The 23910-nt window shown below is 43.9% G+C and overlaps 1 protein-coding gene across 2 annotated transcripts in view; it reads left to right on the top strand.

Annotated features, from left to right (window-relative positions):
• The first annotated feature begins 1583 nt into the window (after positions 1 to 1583).
• Positions 1584 to 23910, top strand: part of LOC126458167 (Parkinson disease protein 7 homolog) — a 46415-nt gene continuing 24088 nt past the window's right edge. Inside the window, exons 1-3 of one of the 2 annotated variants that reach the window (XM_050095038.1) lie at positions 1584 to 1658; positions 15696 to 15812; positions 22812 to 22973. In XM_050095038.1, coding sequence (XP_049950995.1) covers positions 15723 to 15812; positions 22812 to 22973 — 252 coding nt within the window. In that variant the 5' untranslated portion in view covers positions 1584 to 1658; positions 15696 to 15722. Of the gene's footprint in view, positions 1659 to 15690; positions 15813 to 22811; positions 22974 to 23910 lie in introns of both variants that reach the window. The other variant, XM_050095046.1, reaches the window with a different exon arrangement.

Raw genomic sequence — 23910 nt, 5'->3', positions numbered from 1 at the left:
TACAGCACGGACAGAAAAATTTAAAAGTCATTCTTCCACAGCTACATAACCAAAACATGTGATACCGTGCTGAGTGCCGGCCGCTGTGACCGAGCGATTCTAGGCATTTCAGTCCGGAACCGCGCTGCTGCTTCGGTCGCAGGTTCGAATCTTGCCTCGGGCATGGATGTGTGTGATGTCCACAGGTTAGTTAGTTTCAAGTAGTTCCAACTCTAGGGGACTGATGTTAAGTCCCATAGTGCTTAGAGCCATTTGCATTTACCGTGCTGAGTACTTCACATTGATTGGCAGAGTATGTATGTATATACAAGAATTTTGAATACATTCTAGTGTACAAAATTACATGTAGGCCCTAGCTACATACATACCCTCTTTTGTTTTCTCCAGATTTCATATCGTAATTTTTTGATTTATCTGAGAGCCGAAAATTAAAACTGAGGGTAGTGTAGGAAGTAGTCACAAGATATACAGGAACTGTGTTTTTTTATTTCTTTCTTTCTTCTGCTGTGGTTGTGATGGTTCAGGATTCTCTCACATTTACGGGAAAAGTGTGCTTATTGGCTATATCTTGTCAAGACGGAGCATCTGTACGCTTGCCTGTGATCTGATCAGTTTTGCAAGTAGATACGTCATAGAGCGTGTTGATACTGGCGGTTAAAGTAATTTGCATTTCAATGTGCACGGTGATGTTTTGAGAAGAGGAAACTCATTCGGCCAGATCTTAATATTTTTCATTTTCTTCACTATCGGATACACTGGTTACGAGGTACTTCAGGTCTGTACGTTACTTTCTATTAGAAAAGCTCATTATACTTTGGAAACGGGTTACTGGACACTGGTTCCCGAGGGACCAAATTATTTGTTGTAATTGCTTTTGTTATACATAGAGTAAGATAGATGAAATGCCATTCAGCACAATTACCGTTGTAGTCTAAGTATCTTTGTAATTTTAGCAACGTTAGACAGCAAAAAAAGGAAAAAAAAGAAAGAAAAGAAGATGTGGGAATTACTGCTGTGACATACAACACGAATAACTAGGCATATTTTTTATTAATTAAGGAAAAGCCTCTTGCGTTGCTAATGAGGACTTAATAATCCCCCACCCGTTTAGGGCTTTGCATCAGGCATTTGCAAGTGGGTCTGAAACTTGTGCTGTAGAGAAACAACGTCAAATGACCATTTGACCCGCTTGGAAAACGGGTCAACTGAAAAGGCGGAAAATGGTTGTGGACTTAATGGGGTTGTTATTAGCAGCTCGAACGAGAGTTCGCTAACTGAACAGACAGTTTTGGTATCAGCAGCCTGCATATGTGGAGACAATAATAATTATTTTTTAAATTTTTTTATTGTTGTGTGACTTAAGCTACCTGGACGGTAAAGCACATTATATTTTAATATTCTCTTAAAATTCTGTTGATTGAAGCAGTCAGTGACATGAAACACTGTGGATGCCTTCTGGTAAAGGCTGTGCTAACTGCTCCCGCAGTGCGTGCACCTTATCAAGATAAATGCGTTATCGCGTCTCCATACTGGCAGCGCTCTGCATCGTGTTGCGCAACGGACGTTGTAGTCTCTGCTGTAAACAGCGACGCTCTTACGACCGTATATAAATCTGTTTGTGGTGAGGCGCTCTCAGTACAAGTTGCCACCTGACGAGGGTAAGTACGTACATTAAAAAAGAGTTTTGGAATCGTTTGTAGGTAAATTCACAAAGTGTTTAGGGGTGTTATCGTGATTGGGGTCGTATATGACACCACCGGAACGATGTTTTCTTAATATGTGTATTGCATAAAATAGCAAATTTATGTCGTTATTGTTGTGGTCATCAATCCGAGGTATGGTTTGATGCCGCCCTCCGCGCTAGCACATGCTACAGAAGCTTCTTCATCTCTGCGTAACATTGCGGAATGTCCCCATCGGAAGTCATGATTGCTGAAGTAATACAGGATCAAAGCTCATCCACTATAGCTACTCAAGGTGGAGCATAAAATTTTGATGAGCCCTCAAAGAAGTGTGTGTGTGTGAGAGAGGGGAGGATTTCAGAGAGAGAGAGAGAGACTGAAATTTTAAATACCGAGACCTAAAGGGTGATCTCATGACAGCTAACACATCGACCAGATCGATCAGTCCGGTGCTGTGGAAGTTAGTCATTCAAGAAACAACGCTCTTCTACATCTACGTCTATATCCATACTCCGCAAGCCACCTGACGGTGTGTGGCGGAGGGTACCTTGAGTACCTCTACCTCCAGTCTCGTATTGTTCGTGGAAAGGATTGTCGGTATGACTCTGTGTGGGCTGTAATCTCTCTGATTTTATCCTCATGGTGTCTTCGTGAGATATACGTAGCAGGGAGCAATATACTGCTTGATTCCTTGCTGAAGGTATGTTCTCGAAACTTCAACAAAAGCCCGTACCGAGCTACTGAGCTTCTCTCTTGCAGAGTCTTCCACTGGAGTTTATCTATTATCTCCGTATCGCTTTCGCGATTACTAAATGATCCTGTAACGAAGCGCGCTGCTCTCCGTTTGATCTTCTCTCTCTCTCTCTTCTATCAACCTTCTCTGGTACGGATCCCACACCGGTGAGCAGTATTCAAGCAGTGGGCGAACAAGTGTTCTGTAACCTACTTCCTTTGTTTTCGGAGTGCATTTCCTTAGGATTCTTCCAATGAATCGCAGTCTGGCATCTGCTTCACCGACGATTAATTTTATATGGTCATTCCATTTTAAATCACTCCTAATGCCTACTCCCAGATAATTTATGGAATTAACTGCTTCCAGTTGCTGACCTGCTATATTGTAGCTAAATGATAAAGGATCTTACTTTCTATGTATTCGCAGCACATTACACTTGTCTACATTGAGATTCAATTGCCATTCCCTGCACTATGCGTCAATTCTTTGCAGATCCAACTGCATTTCAGCACAATTTTCCATTGTTATAACCTCTCGATATACTACAGCATCATCCGCAAAAAGCCTCAGTGAACTTCCGATGTTATCATAAGGTCATTTATATATATTGTGAATAGCAACGGTCCTATGACACTCCCCTGCGGCACACCTGACATCACTCTTTCTTCGGAAGACTTCTCTCCATTGAGAAAGACATGCTGCGTTCTGTTATCTAGGAACTCTTCAATCCAATCACACAATTGGTCTGATAGTCCATATGCTCTTACTTTGTTCATTAAACGATTGTGGGGAACTGTATCAAACGCCTTGCGGTAGCCAAGAAACACGGCATCCACCTGGGAACCCGTGTATATGGCCCTCTGAGTCTCGTGGACGATTAGCGCGAGCTGGGTTTTGCACGATCGTCTTTTTCGAAACCCATGCTGATTCCTACAGAGTAGATTTCTAGTCTCCAGAAAAGTCGTTATACTCGAACATAATACGTGTTCCAAAATTCTAGTACTCATCGACGTTAGAGATATAGGTCTATAGTTCTGCACATCTGTTCGACGTCTCTTCTTGACAACGGGGGTGAACTGTGCCCTTTTCCAATCTTTTGGAACGCTATGCTCTTCTAGAGACTTACGGTACACCGCTGCAAGAAGGGGGGCAAGTTCCTTCGCGTACTCTGTGTAAAATCGAACTGGTATTCCATCAGGTACAGCGGACTTTCCTCTTTTGAGCGATTTTAATTGTTTTTCTATCCCTCTGTCAGCTAATTCGGTATCTACAATTTTGTCATTTGTGCGACAATCTAGAGAAGGAACTACAGTGCAGTCTTCCTCTGTGAAACAGCTTTGGAAAAAGACATTTAGTATTTCGGCTTTTAGTCTGTCATCCTCTGTTTCAATACCATTTTGGTCACAGAGTGTCTGGACATTTTGTTTTGATCCACCTATCGGTTTGACATAAAACCAAAATTTATTAGGATTTTCTGCCAGTCAGTATATAGAACTTTACTTTCGAATTGATTGAACGCCTCTCGCATAGCCCTCCACACACTACATTTCGCTTCGTGTAATTTTTGTTTGTCTGCAAGTTTGGCTGTATTTATGTTTGCTGTGAAGTTCCCTTTGCTTCCGTAGCAGTTCTCTAACTCGGTTGTTGTACTACGGTGGCTATTTCCGTCTCTTCAGTATGCCAATGACGTGGAGTCCCATCTTACTAAAAAATTATCTTATGTGAGACATGTATGAGTTACCGGAAGGCGTAAAACTGCAGTGTGCTGAGATGGGGGTACAGATTTCAAGATTTCTCAACAGAAGAGAAACGATATACTGCAGACGTCTCCATTTTACTTACGAGGCTGTACAACGTCCATTCAGCGTTGAAGTACGACACTTTCGTTCAATAAAGCCTTCGGGTTTCTCTATGTCTAGTCAGTATAAAAATCAAATGTTTGCTTACTATTGGGGAACTAGGTTACGGCAGCCTGGACTACGCGGTTTAACGTCTGGTTCTCTGCTAAATCCATGGACTTTAAAGCGACGGTGTATGACCGACCCTTATGATTACAATGAATCAAGCCAACAACTTATGTCGTTCATTGCTCACACTGATAACGATCAATAAACCCGTCGGTGAACTCGGAACGGTAATAGAGAGTAAGTGCGGCAGTAACCATGAAATACAATATCTGAGTTTGTTAAAAAAAATGGATCAAGCTCAACGCATAGACTAAGTTTCTAGTTAGTCGTGTGTGGCACGAAGGCTAAAGGTATGTAGTTAAATCCTCAGGTGCTCCTGAGATATTGTTTGCTACTTATCCCTCCTTCACAATGATAGTTAATATGAAATATGCCTAGTAGCACCGTAGTTTAGAGTCCTAATTAAAGTGTAGCTCACGCTTGGGAAGTCATTTCAAAGGCAAGGACGTACTCTAGTAGGACCACTGCGGTGTTCGAAGCAACATTCGGTTAGAGGACTAATAAAGAAACGTCAGATGTGAAAACTCTACAGCTCTAGAGATATATATTGCAATCATCTTTTCCATCACATTCGGGTAGAGGGCTAAAAAAGAAACGTCAGATGGTGAAACTCTACAAATCTAGAGATGTATATTGCACTCATCTTTTCCATCACATCTATGAAGAACATCCAAAATTTGAGGATTTCGTCTAAACAGGTGAAAGCGCGACGACAGTTTACTAAGTGGTGACAGTGCAAGTGCATCCTTGGTTTAGATACAGAGTGCAAATTCTGCGATTCTATCGACATGGCAATAATTTAGGAAGTCAGGTTGCCAGTGCAACCCATAAAGAATATGTTTCTGCTTTAATGAAAAGAGTTAGGGTGTATTTCGTGCGACATCCAAAAACAAACTGGGAACCCAGAAATCATCAGTAAATTATTAAGATTATTTTGTGATTTCGACTGAAATCATACGGCCATTAACGACAAGCGATTCGAACTCTGAAGAACATGCAGTAAACAATCGAAGAAAACGTTCAGTAACGAGCAGAGGCCTAACTAGGATAGCTGGCGCCCACAGCAAACTTACGAAACTTCCCGCCTTCCTCTGCCGACTACTCTCCATTATTTGTTTGATCCTCATTCATTTACTGAGATCAATTGTAACTTTACAGTAAAGTAAAAGGTACATAAATAGTTTTTATGTGATACAACTAGCTGTGTAACGCAGCGTTGCCCAGGCATGTGTTTATTCCATTTATATTAGTCCTTCTCCTCTTTTCCTCTCTCTCTGTCTATCTCCTTCCCTCTCCCTCTCTGTCCACTTTCTCTACCCTACTGTCCGTCTTAACTCCTCCGCCCCTCTCTCTGTCTATCTGCTACTGCCCTCTCTCTCTGTCCATCTCCTCCTCATCCTCCCTCTGTTCACTTCCTACTACATCATATCGGTGCCCATGTAATCCTTCGCCCTCAGGGTCAGTGGATCTCTTCCACACATCTTCCCTCTCCAGGTTATCACACTCACCTCAATGGGAAGTTGCTGGTTCTTACCACCTAAGTATTTCTTTCTACACACTTATATGTGTACAAAATTTGGTTGAATTCGATACAGGTCCTTAGGAGGAGTTCTTTTCTTCCACAGCTCTGCCTGCGTAAACACATGCCGTATATACAGACATCAAAAAAAGTTTTGCATCACCTCGGTTCCGAGAGTTCCTGAACCTGTACAGAAAACCAGATAGAGATCAACATAAACATCATTTCCGCCCTTTTTATTGCTCATGAAAACCACACATTGCATGTTGTACCGTCATACAGCGAGACCTTCAGAGGTGGTGGTGTAGACTGCTGTACACGCCTTTACCTCTGATACCCAGTAGCACGTCCTCTTGCGATGATGTCTGCCTGTATTGGTCGTGGTGTACTATCCACAAGTTCATCAACGCACTGTTGATCCAGATTGTCCTACTCCTCAACGGCGATTCGGCGTATATCCCTCAGAGTGGTTAGTGGGTTACGTCATCCATAAACAGCCCTTTTCATTCTATCCCAGGCATGTTCGATAGTGTTTGTCTGGAGAACATGCTGACCACTCTGGTCGAGCGATGTTGTTATCCTGAAGGAAGACATTCACAAGACGTGCACGATGGGGGCGCGAATTGTCGTCCGTGAAGACGAATGCCTCGCCCATATGCTGCCGGTATGGTTGCACTATCGGTCGTAGCATGGCATTCACCTATTGTACAGCCGTTATGGCGCCTTCCATGAGCACCAGCGGCGTACGTCGGCCCCACGTAATGCCACCCCAAAACATCAGGGAACCTCCTCCTTGCTGCACTCGCTGGACAGTGTGTCTAAGGCGTTCAGCCTGACCATGGTCCCTCCAAACACGTCTCCGACGATTGTCTGGTTGAAGGCATATGCGACACTAAACGGCGAAGAGAACATGATGCCAATCCTGAGCGGTCCATTCGGCATGTTGTTGGGGCCCATCTGTACCACGCTGCATGGTGTCGTGGTTGCAATGATAGGCTTCGGGAGTGAAGTTGCGCATCATGCAGCCTATTGCGAACATTTTGAGTCTTAAAACGACGTCCTGTGGCTGCACGAAAAACATTATTCAAGATGGTGGCGTTGCTGTCAGGGTTCCTCCGAGCCATAATCCGTAGTTAGCGGTGATCCACTGCAATAGTAGCCCTTGGGCGGCCTGAGCGAGGCATGTCATCGACAGTTCCTGTCTTTCTGTATCTCCTCCATGTCCAAACAACATCGCTTTGGTTCACTGCGAGACGCCTGGACACTTCCCATGTTGAGAGTCTTTCCGGGCACAAAGTAACAATGAGGCCGCGATCGAACCGTGGTATCGACCGTCTAGGTATGGTTGAACTACAGACAACACGAGCCGTGTATCTCCTCCTGGTGGAATGACTGGAACTGATCGGCTGTCGGACTCCCTCCGTCTAATAGGCGCTGCTCATGCATGGTTGTTTACATCTTTGTGCGGGTTTAGTGACATCTCTGAACAGTCAGAGGGTGTGTATTTGTGATACGATATCCACAGTCAACGTCTATCTTCAGGAGTTCTGGGAACCAGGGTGATGCAAAATTTTTTTTGATGTGTGTATTTCATATATATTTAATTTGTTTCACACATGTATGTACACATATTTCACCTTCGTCTCTGTCGAATATCACCCTGCATTTTCTGTTTCATGCAGCTCAATGTTTATGACATCGTATCTCCTGAACTATGTGTCGCAGAATTACACTGCTGGTACATTCAGTGGTATATGTAAACATTGTCTGTAAGATTTTTTGCAAACAGAATTAGTAGAAAAGAGGTAAGAAAATAAAACGTTACGCTTCACGCGGCACTTCTATCGCACGAGCAGCAAAAATGTTGTAAGGGAAAAACTATTTTCATTTCGTCATTTTGTGAGTGCTGTCAGTGAGAAAAGGTTTCATAAATGTTTGAAATTAGATGTAAAGTTTGTTGCAAGACATAAAGTGCGCTAATTCTCAAATACTGGATGAATAAATTATGGATATTTGCGGGTCGTGGGCTACAATGCTTTTTCATCCCACTCCAACCCCCTTGATAGGTTGATGAATTTTACCCCCCCCCCCCCCCCCCCCCAGCGATTCTTTCCAAACAGTACGTGATATGTGTACCAAGTTTAGTTTAAATTGGCTCAGTGGTTTAGCAGGAGATGTGGAACACACATACATACAAACATACGTAAATTTTTACAACACGTATAGAAAAAAAAAACCAGAGTCGTATTCTTGCAACCATATCGCGATTTATTTTTCATTGTTTCATTGCCGTGAATTGCAAAGCCTCAGAAAGCAAAACAACAAATGTAAAACATGTTCTTTACACTTTTTCTTGCGTTCGTTCACTTGTCATAACAAGAGTAGCTCCATATTAGCAGCTAAAAACAAAAAAAGCAGCATGTGCTTACCAGGGACAGATAAATGTTGTAAATCTGTTGCTTAACTGAATCCACTCTGTATCTCCTCATGAATTCCTTTCATACGTTCCCAGCCCCTATCCATTATCAGTGCCGTCCAACCGTTTCCCTCTTCTTAATCACCTTCTTTTGGACCTCTTCCTCTCCCCCTTAAAGTCGGCCTTCGCTCTTCCTCTTTTCTTTCGTTCTTCCTCGCTTTTTTCGCTTGTCACATAACTGGTCCCCTTTGGGTTACCCCACTAGTAATGGGCAACACTTAATTTTCGGCCGGAACTCGCCAGTATGGCGTTCCTTCACCTCCCAGGGAATTTCTGTTGAACTCACTGGAACAAATCGGCAATGAAGCTTTCAAATAGTACACGTGTATTAAATCGCAGCGTAACTGTAGTTTTCCGCTGCCCAAGCTCCAATGAACGTGACAGTGGCTGATCACCATGATAGGATGGGCACAGGCGTGGAGCGAGGTACGGTATCTGTGTGTGTGTGTACACTATACCCAAGAGAGAGAAGCCTGATTTCATGCATCCCACATAGTGCAAGTGTCACACATTGTCTTCTTCATGACAAATCTCGGCCACACACTGCAGGGTCACAGAGGACGCTGTTGCAGCGTTTTCGAGGGGAACTGTTTGATCACCCATCACACAGCCTGGACTTGGTTCCCTCTGATGTTCATCTCTGCTCACATGAACCGCTTCTGCGAAGATAACATTTTGGCACAGACAACATGCCGCTGATCAGCGTAGAGAATTGGCAGAAAGCATAGGCTATGACGAGGGTATTGGAAAATTGGGACAATGCTACGACAAATGTCTCAGTCCGAGCGTAGTCTATGTAGAAAAGTTGTTGCATCATGTAGATAACTGTTGCAAGTAAAACATTTTTAATTTTCACTGTGGTTTCCATTTCGCGACCGATCGGACCTTACTTTCCGAATAGCCGTCGTATGTTGAGCTTCGTTCCGAAGTTGTAATTGGTACACATCGCATTTTGTTTACGACTGTTAGTAGCCTCAAGGTTGTGATTTTTAGGGCTGGGGGAGGGGGGGGGGGTATTTGTATGGCTGCGGTGGTGTGAGGGTGGTGGTGGTGGGGGGGGGGGGAGGAACAGTTGTATAGTTGAATAGGTGGGTCTGGGCACCTGAAATTTTAGAAATTAAGCACTATGAACAGGCAACCTATTACACTGTCCAGTCACATTAATGTGATCGTCTGTCAAAAACTTAAATAATCCCTTCTGCAATGCTGACTGCTGCGAAAGGTGCCGGAATAGAACCAGTGAGGTTCTGGAAGAAACCGACATGGACGTGGAGCCATGCCGACTCCAGGGTTGTAGCCAGCTGCGCTAGGTTTGTCGGTAGAGGATCCATGTCGCGAACAGCTCGGTAGATGTGGTCCCACAGATTCTCAGTTGGGTTTAAATCCGCGGAGTTTGGTGGCCAGGGGAATACGGAGTAAAATCTGGTTGTATCACACCGCAGTACTCCATAAAAACCTTTTCCATTTGTTTCCACTGCTTGAGTTGCTCATTTGTCTCGGGGTCACAGTGAGAATCCCAGCATACGTCCATGATGATCAGGCAGGTAAATAAATCTGGGGTGGTCTGCATAGCTGCAACACTCTCGCTGGTGTGCGTTTTATGGATGGGTGTGAGGGGTCGCGAAACGCTGATGCGGGCGGCGACGTTACCCATGTTCACCATGTAGTGGAAAGTGCTGAAAAGTGATCCACGACTGATTTTCAGTTTTTCCACCATCGCTTCGTCTGTGCCACGGCGATCTTCAATCACCAGGACCTTCCACTTTTTTTGCAATTCTTGTTGTAAACCCAACTAAATAATTAGGAATTACAACTATGAATAAATTAAATTGGAACGATCACATAGATAATATAGTGGGAAAAGCAACCCAAAGACAGCGATTCATTGGCAGAACACTTAGAAAACGTAACAGGTTTACTAAAGAGACTGCTTACGCTACGCTTGTCCGTCCTCTTCTGGAGTACGGCTGTGCGGTATGGAATCCGCATCAGATAGGATTTGCGGACGACATCGAAAAAGTTCAAAGAAGGGCAGGTCGTTTTGTATTTTCGCGAAATAGGGGAGAGAGAGTGCCATGATTATGATAGCCGAATTCGGGTGGCGATCATTAAAACAAGGGCGTTTTTCGCTGCGGCAAGACCTTCCCATGAACTTTCACTCACCAACTTCCTCCTCAGAGTGCGAAAATATTTTGTTGGCAGCCACCTACATAGGGAGAAACTATCATCATAATAAAATAAGAAAAACCAGAGCACACATGGAAAGATTTGTGTGTTTCTTTTTGCTGCACGGTGTTCGAGAATGGAACGGTAGAGAAATAACTTAAAAGTGGTTCGATGAACGCTGTTCCAGTCACTTAACTGCGAACTGCAGAGTAACCGTGTGGATGTAGACATTGTCTGACAGTGCTTTTCACGTCATTCAGACTTGTTTTGACCACACCGGAAGCATCCACGTCATACGACTGTGGTTTGTGGTGGTTGGTTTGTGGGATTGAAGGGACCAGACTGCTACGGTCATCGGTCATACGACTGTGCATTGCTACCATGTGCTTCCATTAACTCAACATGGATTCGTGGATTCAAATACAAACATAAAGTCACAATGAGAACCCCTTTTACTACAATTATTTGATCGCATATACACTGTATTATGTTTACTGGTTTCGGCGTCAAGTGTCTTCAGATCCTTTACAGCAAATGTAAAGTAGAAATTGCGATTAACAACTGTAATACAACAACATAAAAAGCTACAGTTTCGATCTGTTTAGTTCCTACTGCAGGTATGATATGCAAACATACTAATTCTTCCCACTGTTTAGTACAAAAGGTACGCTGTCGTAATTTTATCTGTACAGTATGTACACGTCACAATTTATACGTGCTGCAGATGGAAGATATTAGCATCTTTATATTACATTATTCAGTACACCAGACATTATATAGTACTCCCCCGAAAGCACTATATCCCTCTAAGTCGTGCGCTCACACACAAGAGTGCGCTACCGATCTCAGGTGCGAAGGTGGCTAACAAAGAAAGTATTCGTACCCATAAGAATATTTGCTGCCTCACAGCAACTAATATATATGTAAATCTTCTACAAGTTATACTCTGTCACCCAAGTTCATAGCAGGTACTTGTTATAATGTGAAGTATTAGTAAGTTTAGTTTTAAGCAAACACAGCTTTACAATAGTTTTGAGTTTTATCTGTAAGAAATCGTGCTTCTTTTCCTCCGCAAACCTAATACAAATTGCCCCCTTCCCCCATCCCTCCCTCATGCTAAACTAATGTCCCGAGTGCCTCTTGTTTTGGTACTTAATCAGTAGAAAGAATATCTTTTTCAAGCCAAAAGACCCCTGGCTACAACCTTTTCGGCAACTGAAGTTGTCTTCACCTTTCTGGAGCAGACTACCGCATTCCACCCACTACTTTGATGTTGTTTCTTTATTTTGGTCTGAAGGGGTGAACAGACGTCTTATCTTCAATATCACCTGGTTAATTTTCATAACGGCTCAAAAATTACTTAATATTTCTGTTATGGTTACCTTTTCCATAGGCTCCTAATCGCCAATTGTCTGATACTAGAATGTGGGATTTCTGTCTGTTGTTACGGTTCTGAAGCATCTTTCAAGTGTATCACCTTCAATTCAAGGACTCACTGCTCTATTTTTTAACTGGTGACGCGAAGGAGAAGACTTGTTATAAAATATTACTTACCTTAGATGTATTTTTTTTTTTTACGGTAAAATGTTCAGTGCGAAGAATTTTACTGACTTGTTTTAGTCTAGTCTTACCTTTTGAATGCAATACACTCACAATGCGCGGTTAAAAAAAAGAGAAGAAGCTGTCTATTAAAATTATTCCGTGGCTTGTCCAAAAGCATCAACATATCGGAAACAAAATTTCATTTGTAACGACGTCATTTCTTTACATTGAGGGGATAAAAGTTACGAGATACCTCCTAATATTGTGTCAGACTTCCTTTTGTCCAGCATAGTGCAGCGGCTCCACGTGCCATCGACTCAATAAGTTATTGGAAGTCCCCTACAGAAATATTGAGCCATGCTGCCTCTATAGCCGTCCATAACTGCGAAAGTGTCGCCGGTGCAGGATTTTGTGCATGAGTAACCTATCGATTTTGTCCTATAAACGTTCGATGAGACTCACGTCAGGTGATATGGGTGGCCAAACCATTTTCTCGAATTGTCCACAATGTTTTTCAAAACCATCGTGAACGACCGTGACCCAGTTACAGTTCCATTCGTTGTTTGGGAATCTGGTACCGCGCGCCGCGGAATTTGAATCCGCGCCAGACGTCATGGACGTCGAAGACCCATAGTGGTCGCTGCACCGTAAGTTGTGGCAGCGCGCGCCTCCTGGCCCGCTTTTAGTGTGGGGGCGCCACCAGTGGAACACGTGGTCCCAGCGGCCAATAGCGGCGCCCCCGAGAGCGTACTTAAGTGCCGGCCACTCGCACATCAAGACCTTACCAATCTTCTTTCCGTCCAACTTAACTCCCATCGCTCCACTATCTTTGTTTCCCTTTATCTCCAGAACGCCTATGACCGTGTCTGGCATCCCGGACTCCTCTTCAAACTTCAGACCTATGCTCTCCCCATCAACTTCGTCAGTCTCGTTGCTTCCTTCCTCTCCCATCGTCCCTCCTATGTGACTATCCGCAATTCCAACTCCCATACTTTCTAACCCTCTGTCAGCGTGCCCCAAAGTTCTGTCCTTTCCCCTCTCCTCTATCTCCTGTACACTGCTGATATGCCCAAACCTCCCCCACCTGTTCATATTCTCCAGTTTGCTGATGACACCGCCTTCCTAGCCCTTTATCCTACCCTTCAACGGTCCCAACGTACCCTCCAAACCCACCTTGACCAATTCACCGCTTGGTGCAACCAGTGGATCCTCTGTATCAATCCCTCCAAGACCCAGGCGACCATCATAGGCCGCACCACCTGCTCCTTCCGCCTCCATGATTTCTACCTCACCATTTATGGTCATCCTATCCACCTCACTCTTACCCTCAAATACCTTGGCCTCACACTCGACCGCCACCTCACCTGGACTCCCCATCTCCTTACCATCCAAAACAAAGCTCACAACCGCCTCTGCCTCCTGAAACTCCTGTCCGGCTGGATGTGGGGTCTGCATCCTTCCACCATCCTTCACACCTACAAATCCTTGATCCACCCCGTCCTCTGTTATGCCAGCGTAGATTGGATTTCCGCCCCTCCCCGGTTCTATAAAGCCCTCCAAATCCTCGAACGCCATGCGCTCTGCCTCGCCTTCCGCATCTGCCTTCCGTCCCCCACGCGCATCCTCTACGACCTCATCCCCTTCCCCCACCTTTTCCTTTTCCTTGAACACATCCGCACACTATATATTATCCACTGCCTTGATGCCCCTCACCCCCTGGTGTCTCCCTCCCTCTCCACCCCCAACCAGTTGGTGCGCCTTTACCGTTGTGTCCCACCCTCTCTCCATCTCCACACCCTCCGTCTCCTTTCCCAACGCAACTTCCACCGTCTACCCCTCCCGGATGATGAGCTTCACCCTGACATCTACCCTTCCTACCAACTCTAGCCCCATCTTCCTGCCTCCTCCTCAGGGCTCCCTCTCCTCCCCCTCTCTCCTCCTGAGCGGCTTCCCCCTCATACTCCCCCTCCCTCTCTTGTGCCCCCTTTCAGTGTCTCTGCACTCCCTCCTGCCCTGTCTTCCCTCTTCATCTCCCACCCCACGTGTCTCCTGCCTCTTCGTGTACCCACTGACGCCCCTCCTCTCTTCATCCCGCCGCTTCCCCTGCTGCCCCTTGCTCTCCCCTCCTTCTCCATCCTCTCTGACCTTTCCCTCGGCAAGTCCCACCTGGCAGTTTTATTCTTCGTCGTGTGTGCTACAAGTGGGTTTTAAGTGTGTTGTTCTGGAGTGTTTTTAATACTGTGGCCGACTTTTAACCTGTGCATGTCCATTAAGTGTCTTCTCTGTGTTTTAAGAATTGCCAACTGTGTTTTTTAACTTACTGGTGACTTTTTTAACTGTCCCCCATGAACGTCTCCATGTCAGTCTATTTTTACCCCCATTTTCTCCCTTTACTCTGTTTTATGTTCCCCTTTTTTGTCGCCTTATGTGTGTAACATTTTATTCTTATTTTAGTTGGCATGTCACTCCGCTGAAGAGCGGCGGATGGGGCAGGGGAATGAAATCATAATAAAGAAAAAAAAAGCACATCAGTCTTATCTCGCTTACGTCGGTTTGCACCTCGCTTGCGCTAGACTGCTTTCTTCCTGGTTTGTGTACGAGTTTGTTTCCTTGTGACTCTGTTGTTCGGTCTTGTCGTGTTCGTTCTGTCCTACGTTGGTAATGTGCGTCGTTTTCCGTTGTGTTGTTGTTCGCGGGCCTCTCCGCGGGTCCCGCCGCGCCTTTAGTGGGTGATACCCCGCGACCGTCCTGGTCGCAGTTACAACAGGGAACAAGTAGTCCATGAATGGCTGCAAATGGACTCAAAGTAGCCGAATATAGTCATTTCCAGTCAATGGTCGGTTCAGATGGACCATAGTATCCAGTCCATTCCATGTAAACACAGCTCACACCATTATGGAGCCGCCACCAGCCTGCACAGTGCCTTGTTGACCACTTGGGTCCATGGCTTCTTGGGGTCTGCACCACACTGGAAACCTACCATCAGCTTTTCTCAACTGAAATTGTGACTTATCTGACCAGACCACTGTTTTCCAGTTATCTAGGGTCCAATCGATATGGTCACGATCCCAGGAGAGGCGCTGCACGCGGTATCGTGCTGCTATCCGAATCACGTGGGAATTATTTTCCGTCAATGTGAGACGTTCTTATCTCTAGGTTTGTTGCTGAATTTTGATACTCACGACGTAGCTTACGTAGGGCAATTCTGTATGCCTATACAAAGCTTTGGTATGATGCTCAACTTGGGCAAAAAAAATTTTACGTGCTGTCGTTTTAATACAGTGCATCTCCACCCTAAAACAGTTTTATTAAATACGAGAGAAATCAGGTGACATGATTTTTAGGAGGAGAAAGAGTGAGGAAGAATAATTTCTCAATGTATACCAACACCGGGAGAGACTTTTAAGTGGGAAGAGAAACAATTTACTCCATGCTAGTGGTCTAGGATATCCTGCCGAGCCGTAAAGCCCTCCCGTTCTGCATGCTCACTCCACGCAGTACGACGTGGCCTCATGAAATATTAAAAATTCCAATTGTTTGGAAAGCAGCATTCATATTTACTACATGTTTTATAGTATCACTGCGATTATTTTTCTTTCTTTCAGGATAGAAATCGTCCTGAGGAGCTTGAGCAGACATGGCAGACAAAACGGCTTTGGTGCTGCTGGCAGAAGGAGCCGAGGAGATGGAGCTGGTCATCTCAATTGACGTCATGCGACGCGCAGGGGTAACACCTGTGCTCTCTACGTATTTCCTCATAAATTACTCTTAGTAATTCTCATCTTGTATCGTCCTGTTTGATAACAATAAGGCGCGGTTCACACTGAGGCGATACGATATAATACGATATGCTATGCGACAAGATACAGAAGCAACCCGCATCGGCGGAGCACATAGAAACATAGTAGAAGCGACTTAACTGGTCACCACTCGGACAACGGCGATACGACAACGAAACATCTCTCTGTTGAACCGCCACGCACGACACTGAGTGCTGGTCGAGCAACGCGACTTGTGTCGTACGATACGCGAGGGGGCAAATTTCAAGTCATCCGACGTGCATAAAAGTTTTTTGTGTGGGTCAAGCAAAGCTGCATCCGTCTCTGTAGTTACCTAGGCAGTAAAACTCAATTTTCGAGTCAAAAAATTAACTATTATCTTGGGTTTCTCGTGCGTTCTCCGCAATGCAATATTTCTCGTTCGATTCTGAGGAAATTATTTGGTAAAACTATTGATTCTTACTCATCTTATTGCGTGATATAGAAGCTTGATAATGAACACATTTTCTTTTCACTGTTTCCCATTCTTATTGTGATACTTCGAAATAAAGTAATACACAGTGCATATTTTGAAAAATTTCCAATGGAAAATGTAGTCGCTAACCAGTTTACATTTGGTGGATTTTCGAGCATATATTGCTACGTAAGAAAAGTAGCTAACATGTGAAAATTATTGTTAACAATGGAAGAAGAGCCGTGCCTCTTTCTAGTCTCTTGTTTATACGTGATACATTTTGACGTAGAAGGCGCAGTGGTTAGCACACTGGACTCGCATTCGGGAGGACGACGGTTCAATCCCGCGTCTGGCCATCCTGATTTAGGTTTTCCGTGATTTCCCTAAATCGCTTCAGGCAAATGGCGGGATGATTCCTTTGAAAGGGCACGGCCGACTTCCTTCCCCATCCTTCCCTACTCCGATGAGACCTGTGACCTCGCAGTTTGGTCTCCTCCGCAAATCAACCAAACCCATTTTGACATTTGACCGCGACGACCTACGATGCGCCCCGCCCAACGATATGGTTGCACCACGATGCAAGCACAACTGCCTCGTGTTTCTCTTTTTCGCCTCCTGCCTATACAAGCCGAAGCGGGAAACGAAAAATTTACTGATACGAAAAGACACCGGGAGTCATCAGCTGGTGATGCTGACTGGATTTCAGTCTCTGCTCCCTGATTTCAGGAAATTTTGTGACAACCGTAAAGACAGCAGAAAGCTACATTCCTATTGCTTCCGAATCAGCAGCTGGATGAAACCATTGAGGATTCGTCGGAATTTTCCTTATAATCAAAGCCTTCTGCTTTTTCTTCAAAAACATTATCTATCCCTACGCACAATTCACCACCCACAGCTACACCATTATTACTAATGATCTCTCTTCGAATCCAGCAACGTTTCTTCTGAAAACTACTAACTGAATCATGTACTACTCTGCGAAATTGAATAGTTGAAGGAATACTACCTAGCCTCATCCATCTCTAACCATTACTTACGAGTATACCATATCGAATAAAGTACTATAGTAGGTGTTCTTACAAAAAATAAATTTTTCTTGGCGGTATTTTTGATGTCATTCACACACGTTCACCAATTTAACTTACTGTAATGAGAAGTTTCTCAGCAAGAGCAATAGCAAGGAGAAAATTCGTGTCCTGCTTTGTCAGAACAGCTGATACTAGTTGCTCCACAAAGTGGAAACTGGCTAGACTCATTCTGTACAATTTCTGGAATTTGTATTCGTGTTGGAAGAACTCGCTAAAAACTACAGCTGAACATGTTTGACACGTATAGTATTGTACGGGTGCATCCAGTAGCTACTTTCTTTTTTCAGTTTCTTGAGTTTAAATAATGATAAGCCACAATAACGTCGTCTCAGAAGAGCTCGTGATTATCACTGAAACCAAAACAGAATCGTGATTCTTGCTGTCTTGATGCTTGCCGTATGGCGTGTCACATCGCTTATCGTATGGCGTATTGTCATACAGCGGGAAGTAGAGCGTTACACCGACATGCGTCGTGTCGCGCAACCATTCTGCAAAGTGTCGCAGCATGTGCCGTGTCGCCTCAGTGAGAACTGCACCTAAAGCTGTCACCACACGGGACGAGTTACCTAACGCTGACGTGGCGCTCTACGAGGTTTGTGACGTCACTTTCTGCTATTTATCGTTGAGAAGCCATTTCGTGGAGCACAAAATAAGTTCTGCGATATTTCGGCAACGTGCTACCTAAAGTAGAATCAGCAGAAAGCAAGAACGCTCCCTACGTCACACGCAGAAAGCAAGACGCCATACTCTATTTGTCGTGTTCGGCAGAAGCCTATATACGATAGGTTTCATGTTACACGTTACATCCTACGAATATATGCTATTTCTAAGCACCAGCACGTTGAATGTCTCGAGATTCGTTACTGGTACGGTTTGTTGTAATAAAATGACGGGAAACGTCATATTGATGGTTAAAGACTTTTCCTATTTAGGTATTTTCGCGTTATAACTCGCGTGTTACGGGAGTAAATTGTTTTAACGCCATTTAAGATTCATGTAAACATGTCGTTCTTGTAGAGATTTATTCAAATTAAATGTCAAATCACATTTCGGCGATTACAGTACAGAAATTGAGGCGAATAGATGTCGAGCATCAGCATCGCGCAGTTGGTTGAGGCATTGTGATATAGAAGTGAGGATAGTTCGGGTGAGGTTTTGCGTCTTACTGTATCCAGTTTTCTTTTCTCACCTTCACGTTTTCTAAAAGGCTGTAGGAGTTTCATATGAAATTAATAGAATTAATTTCTGTATACTTGGTGTTGTGTAAATGTAATTTCGCTCTCTGTCACGAGTGAGTTTGACTGATTTGGCGAACTTTTATAAGCTGATATCTTTCCTCACGTTTTAATAAAGCTAACGTAACAATGAAAGAGGAAGCCACCTGGTTAAATTTTGCACAGAACATAACTTAATCATAGCTAACACTTGGTTTAAAAATCATGAAAGAAGGCAGTATACGTCGAAGAGGCCTGGAGACACTGGAAGATTTCAAATAGATTATATAATGGTAAGACATAGATTTAGGAACCAGGATTTAAATTGTAAGACATTTCCAGGGGCAGATGTAGACTCTGACCACAATTTATTGGTTATGAACTGTAGATAAAACTGAAGAAACTGCAAAAAGATGGGAATTTAAGGAGATGGGACCTGGATAAACTGAAAATACCAGAGGTTGTAGAGAGTTTCAGAGAGAGCATTAGGGAACGATTGACAATAACGGGGAAAGAAATACAGTAGAAAAAGAGTGGGTAGCTTTGAGAGATGAAATAGTGAAGGCAGCGGAGGATCTAATAGGTAAAAAAAAAAAAAAAAAACGAGGGCTAGTAGAAATCCCTGGGTAACAGAAGAGATACTGAACTTAATTAATGAAAGGAGAAAATATAAAAATGCAGTAAATGAAGCAGGCGAGAGGGAATACAAACGTCTCAAAAATGAGATGGACAGGAAGTGCAAAACTGCTAAGCAGGGATGGCTAGAGGAGAAATGTAAGTATGTAGAGGCATATATGACTAGGGGTAAGATAGATGCTGGCAACAGGAAAATTAAAGAGACCTTTGGAGAAAAAAGAACCACCCGTATGAATATCAAGAGCTCAGGTGGAAAACCAGTTCTAAGGAAAGAAGGGAAAGCAGTAAGGTGGAAAGAGTATATAGAGGGTCTATACAAGGACCATGTATTTGAGAGAAATATCATGGAAATTGTAGAGGACGTAGATGAAGATGAAATGGGAGATATGATATTCCTTCAAGAATTTGACAGAGCACTGAAAGATCTAAGTTGAAACAAGGCCCAGGAGTAGACAACATTCCATTAGAACTACTGATGGCCTTGGGAGAGCTATCCATGACAAAATTCTACCATCTGGTGAGCAAGATGTATGAGGCAAGCGAAATGCCCTCAGAATTCAAGAAGAATATAATAATTCCAATTCAAAGAAAGCAGATGTTGACAGATGCGAAAATTACCGAACTATCAGTTTAATAAGTCACGGCTGCAAAATACTAACATGAATTCTTTACAGACGAATGGAAAAACTGGTAGAAGCCCACATAGGGGAAGATCAGTTTGGATCCAGTACAAATGTTGGAACACGCGAGGCGATACTGACCCTACGACTTATTTTAGGAGATAGATTAAGGAAAGGCAAACCTAAGTTTCTAGAATTTGTAGACTTAGAGAAAGCTTTTGATTTTGTTGAGTGGAATATTTTCTTTCAAATTCTGAAGGTGGCAGGGGTAAAATACAGGGAGCGAAACGCTATTTACAATTTGTACAGCAACTAGATGGCAGCTATAAGAGTCGAGGGGCCCGATAGGGAAGCAATGTTTGAGAAGGGAGTGAAACAGGGTTGTAGCCTGAAGCTATTCAATCTGTATATTGAGCAAGCAGTAAAGGAAGCAAAAGAAAAATATGGAGTATGAATTAAAATCCAAGGAGAAGAAATAAAAACTTAGAGGTTTGCCGACGACATTGTAATTCTGTCAGAGACAGCAAAGGACATGGAAGAGCAATTGAACGGAATGGACCGTGTCTTGAAAGGAGGATATAAGATGAACATAAACGAAAGCGAAACAAGGATCATGGTATGTAGTCGAATTAAATCAGGTGATGCTGCTAGAGCCGCTCGGCCACCCCTGCCGGCGACGATTAATAGTTTAGACAAGAAGAGAATAGAAGCTTTCGAAATGTGCTGCTACAGAAGAATTCTGAAGATTATGTGGGTAGATCACATAACTAATGATGAGGTATTGACTAGAATTGGGGAGAAGAGGAATTTGTTGCACAACGTGATTAGAAGAAGGGATCTGTTGGTACGGCACGTTTATTGTTTAACCAGATCTGCTCTTAGTAGAGTGACATGTTTCCTCAGAGTTTGATTTGTTTCTTTCTCAAATTCTTCTGTAAATAATTAATTATTCTATAAATGATATAATGCAACAGTCTTAAGATGCCATCAGAAGTGTGGTTCTTACAAAAGTGTGAATAGGGCAGGGACAAACCATCCCAAACAAGCACACTTCATTTCTATACTGACTCCTTTCAGGAGCATTGCATATATGGAACTATTACCCTAATTGCGCTACAATTGTCAAGAGATTTGTGTTGTAATCTGTAGGATATCAATCTTGGTATCTTTGTAGGTAAAGTAATAAGTATCAGTAATTACATGCCTATTATGATATTGTTAAGACATGAGTGTTTAAAAACACATGTCCTAAAAACATCAAATTCATTTATGAGCTGCTGTAGTTCAATAGTGAGCAACCATTAGTACTAAAAATAATTTTCAAAGAGAAAACAAGAAAAGAATGTGATAGAATATTATGTTGCACTTTAGCCAGCTAATGCACTACTGGGCATTAAAATTGCTTCACCACGAAGATGATGTGCTACAGACGCGAAATTTAACTGACAGGAAGAAGATGCTGTGATATGCAAATGATTAGCTTTTCAGAGCATTCACACAAGGTCGGCGCCGGTGGCGACACCTACAGCGTGCTGACATGAGGAAAGTTTCCAACCGATTTCTCATACATAAACAGTAGTTTACCGGCGTTGCCTGGTGAAACGTTGTTGTGATGCCTCGTGGAAGGAGGAGAAATGCTTACCATCAAGTTTCCGTCTTTGATAAAGGTCGGATTGTAGCCTATCGCGATTGCGGTTATCATATCGCGACTTGCTGCTCGCGTTGGTCGAGATCCAATGACTGTTAGCAGAATATGGAATCGGTGGGTTCAGGAGGGTAATACGGAACGCCGAGCTGGATCCCAACAGCCATGTATCACTAGCAGTCGAGATGACAGTCATCTTATTCGCATGGCAGTAACGGATCGTGCAGCCACGTCTCGATCCCTGAGTCAACAGATGGGGACGTTTGCAAGACAACAACCATCTGCACGAACAGTTCGACGACGCTTGCAGCAGCATGGACTATCAGCTCCTAGACCATGGCTGTGGTTACCCTTGACGCTGCATCACAGACAGGAGCACCTGTGATGGTGTAGTCAATGACGAACCTGGGTGCACGAATGGCAAAAGGTCATTTTTTCGGATGAATCCAGGTTCTGTTTACAGTATCATGATGGTTGCATCCGTGTTTGGCGACATCGAAGTGAACGCACATTGCAAGCTTGTATTCGTCATTGCCATACTGGCGTATCACCCGGCGTGATGGTATGGGGTGCCACTGGTTACACATCTCGGTCACTTCTTGTTCGCATTGATGGCACTTTGAACAGTGGACGTTACATTTCAGATGTTACGACCCATGGCTCTACCCTTCATTCGATCCCTGCGAAACCCTACATTTCAGGAGGATAATGCACGAACGCATGTTGCAGGTCCTGTACGGGCCTTTCTGGATACAGAAAGTGTTCGACTGCTGCCCTGGCCAGCACATTCTCCAGATCTCTCACCAATTAAAAACGTCTGGTCAATGGTAGCCGAGCAACTGGCTTGTCACAATAAGCCAGTCACTACTCTTGATGAGCTGTGGTATTGTGTTGAAGCTGCATGGGCAGCTGTAACTGTACACGCCATTCAAGCTCTGTTTGACTCAATGCCCAGCCGTATCAAGGCCGTTATTACGGCCAGACATGGTTGTTCTGGGTACTAATTTCTCAGTATCTATGCACCCAAATTGCGTGAAAATGTAATCACATGTCAGTTCTAGTATAATATATTTGTCCAATGAATACCCGTTTATCATCTGCATTTCTTCTTGGTGTAGCAATTTTAAAGGCCAATAGTGTATATGCTATTCAAAGCTGTAAAAGTGTCACGTTGGACTACGGCGAGGCCTCCTCCCTACCAGTAGCAATGCAAGCCGCAGGTAAATGAGACCTGTTGCCTTGGCCTTGCCGTCGGAGTCGCTGAGTGTGCGCGGCTGTACGTGTTCACAGATCCGCGTGATGGTGGCTGGCGTGGCCGGCGCCTCCCCCGTGCGCTGCCGGCGAGACACGCTGGTCGTGCCAGACGTCAGCCTTGTGGAGGCCATGACCCACGGCACCTACGACGCCGTCGTGCTGCCCGGCGGCATCCCGGGCGCCAAGAACCTGGCCGCGGTGAGTCTCTGCACTTCACACTGGGCACGTCTAGCCGGCCTACACCAGTCTCTGCAGTACAACTATCCTTCTCTTTTTTCTATCAAGTAACGGTATCACTTTGCCTTTCTTCAACTTCGACTGTTAACATCTCTACTTTGTCGCAGATGTTAATGGTAATGGAGCACTCTTTGCGTCATCGTCCACTAGGCACATTCGGTAATTCTATGATGATAGTCTGCACGAATAACTGTAGTACGCCACACTTTAGATACCACTAACGCCAACTTTATGCTATGTTCCAATCGTAGGAGATACACTGTATGAACAAACTCTAATACGCAGGTGAAAAGCAACGTCGGCCAGTGAGGCTCACTCGTGTAATACTACAATTAGTTGTCCTGACAGGGTCTAGCCTACACTCAACGATGTAATCTGTTTGACTCCGAATAATCGTATGTACTAATCCTAGGACGCCTAAGGGGGGGGGGGGGGGATTCGTTGAACCCACAATTTTTTTATGTCCCCTGCTTTTGCCCAAGTAACTTTCATACCACATATTCCCTTTGAGTAATTGTTTGTTGGGTATTTTATGAAACGTTAGTGCCAATATATTTTATAGAAAATTCATGCTTTGAAAGAAAAAATAAATAAACTTATTATGGGTCCCCCCCCCCCCCCCTTAGGCTTCCATGCTATGGAAAATTTCCTTTAATAGGATTTCGTATTTCTCATCTCTACAACAATGCAAGTTAGTTTCTTGTTGGTTGGTTTTCTTGATATTCACAACAATCGGTTTACTTTCAGAGGAAGTGATTGTTGATGTCCGCTGTTATTTATCTTGTAAACTTGCAGTGAGTTAGTGCAGTTCCCAACACGTAGGCCTCCTGTAACTTTGGAGTCCTACACAGCAAAAATGAAACCGAGTAAAAACTTACTGATGTTGTCAACAATGCAC

Source organism: Schistocerca serialis, chromosome 1 (assembly GCF_023864345.2).
Source record: "Schistocerca serialis cubense isolate TAMUIC-IGC-003099 chromosome 1, iqSchSeri2.2, whole genome shotgun sequence".
NCBI lineage: Eukaryota > Metazoa > Arthropoda > Insecta > Orthoptera > Acrididae > Schistocerca > Schistocerca serialis.
Note: the sequence above shows the minus strand (reverse complement) of the source record. Positions and strands in the feature narration are given on the sequence as shown.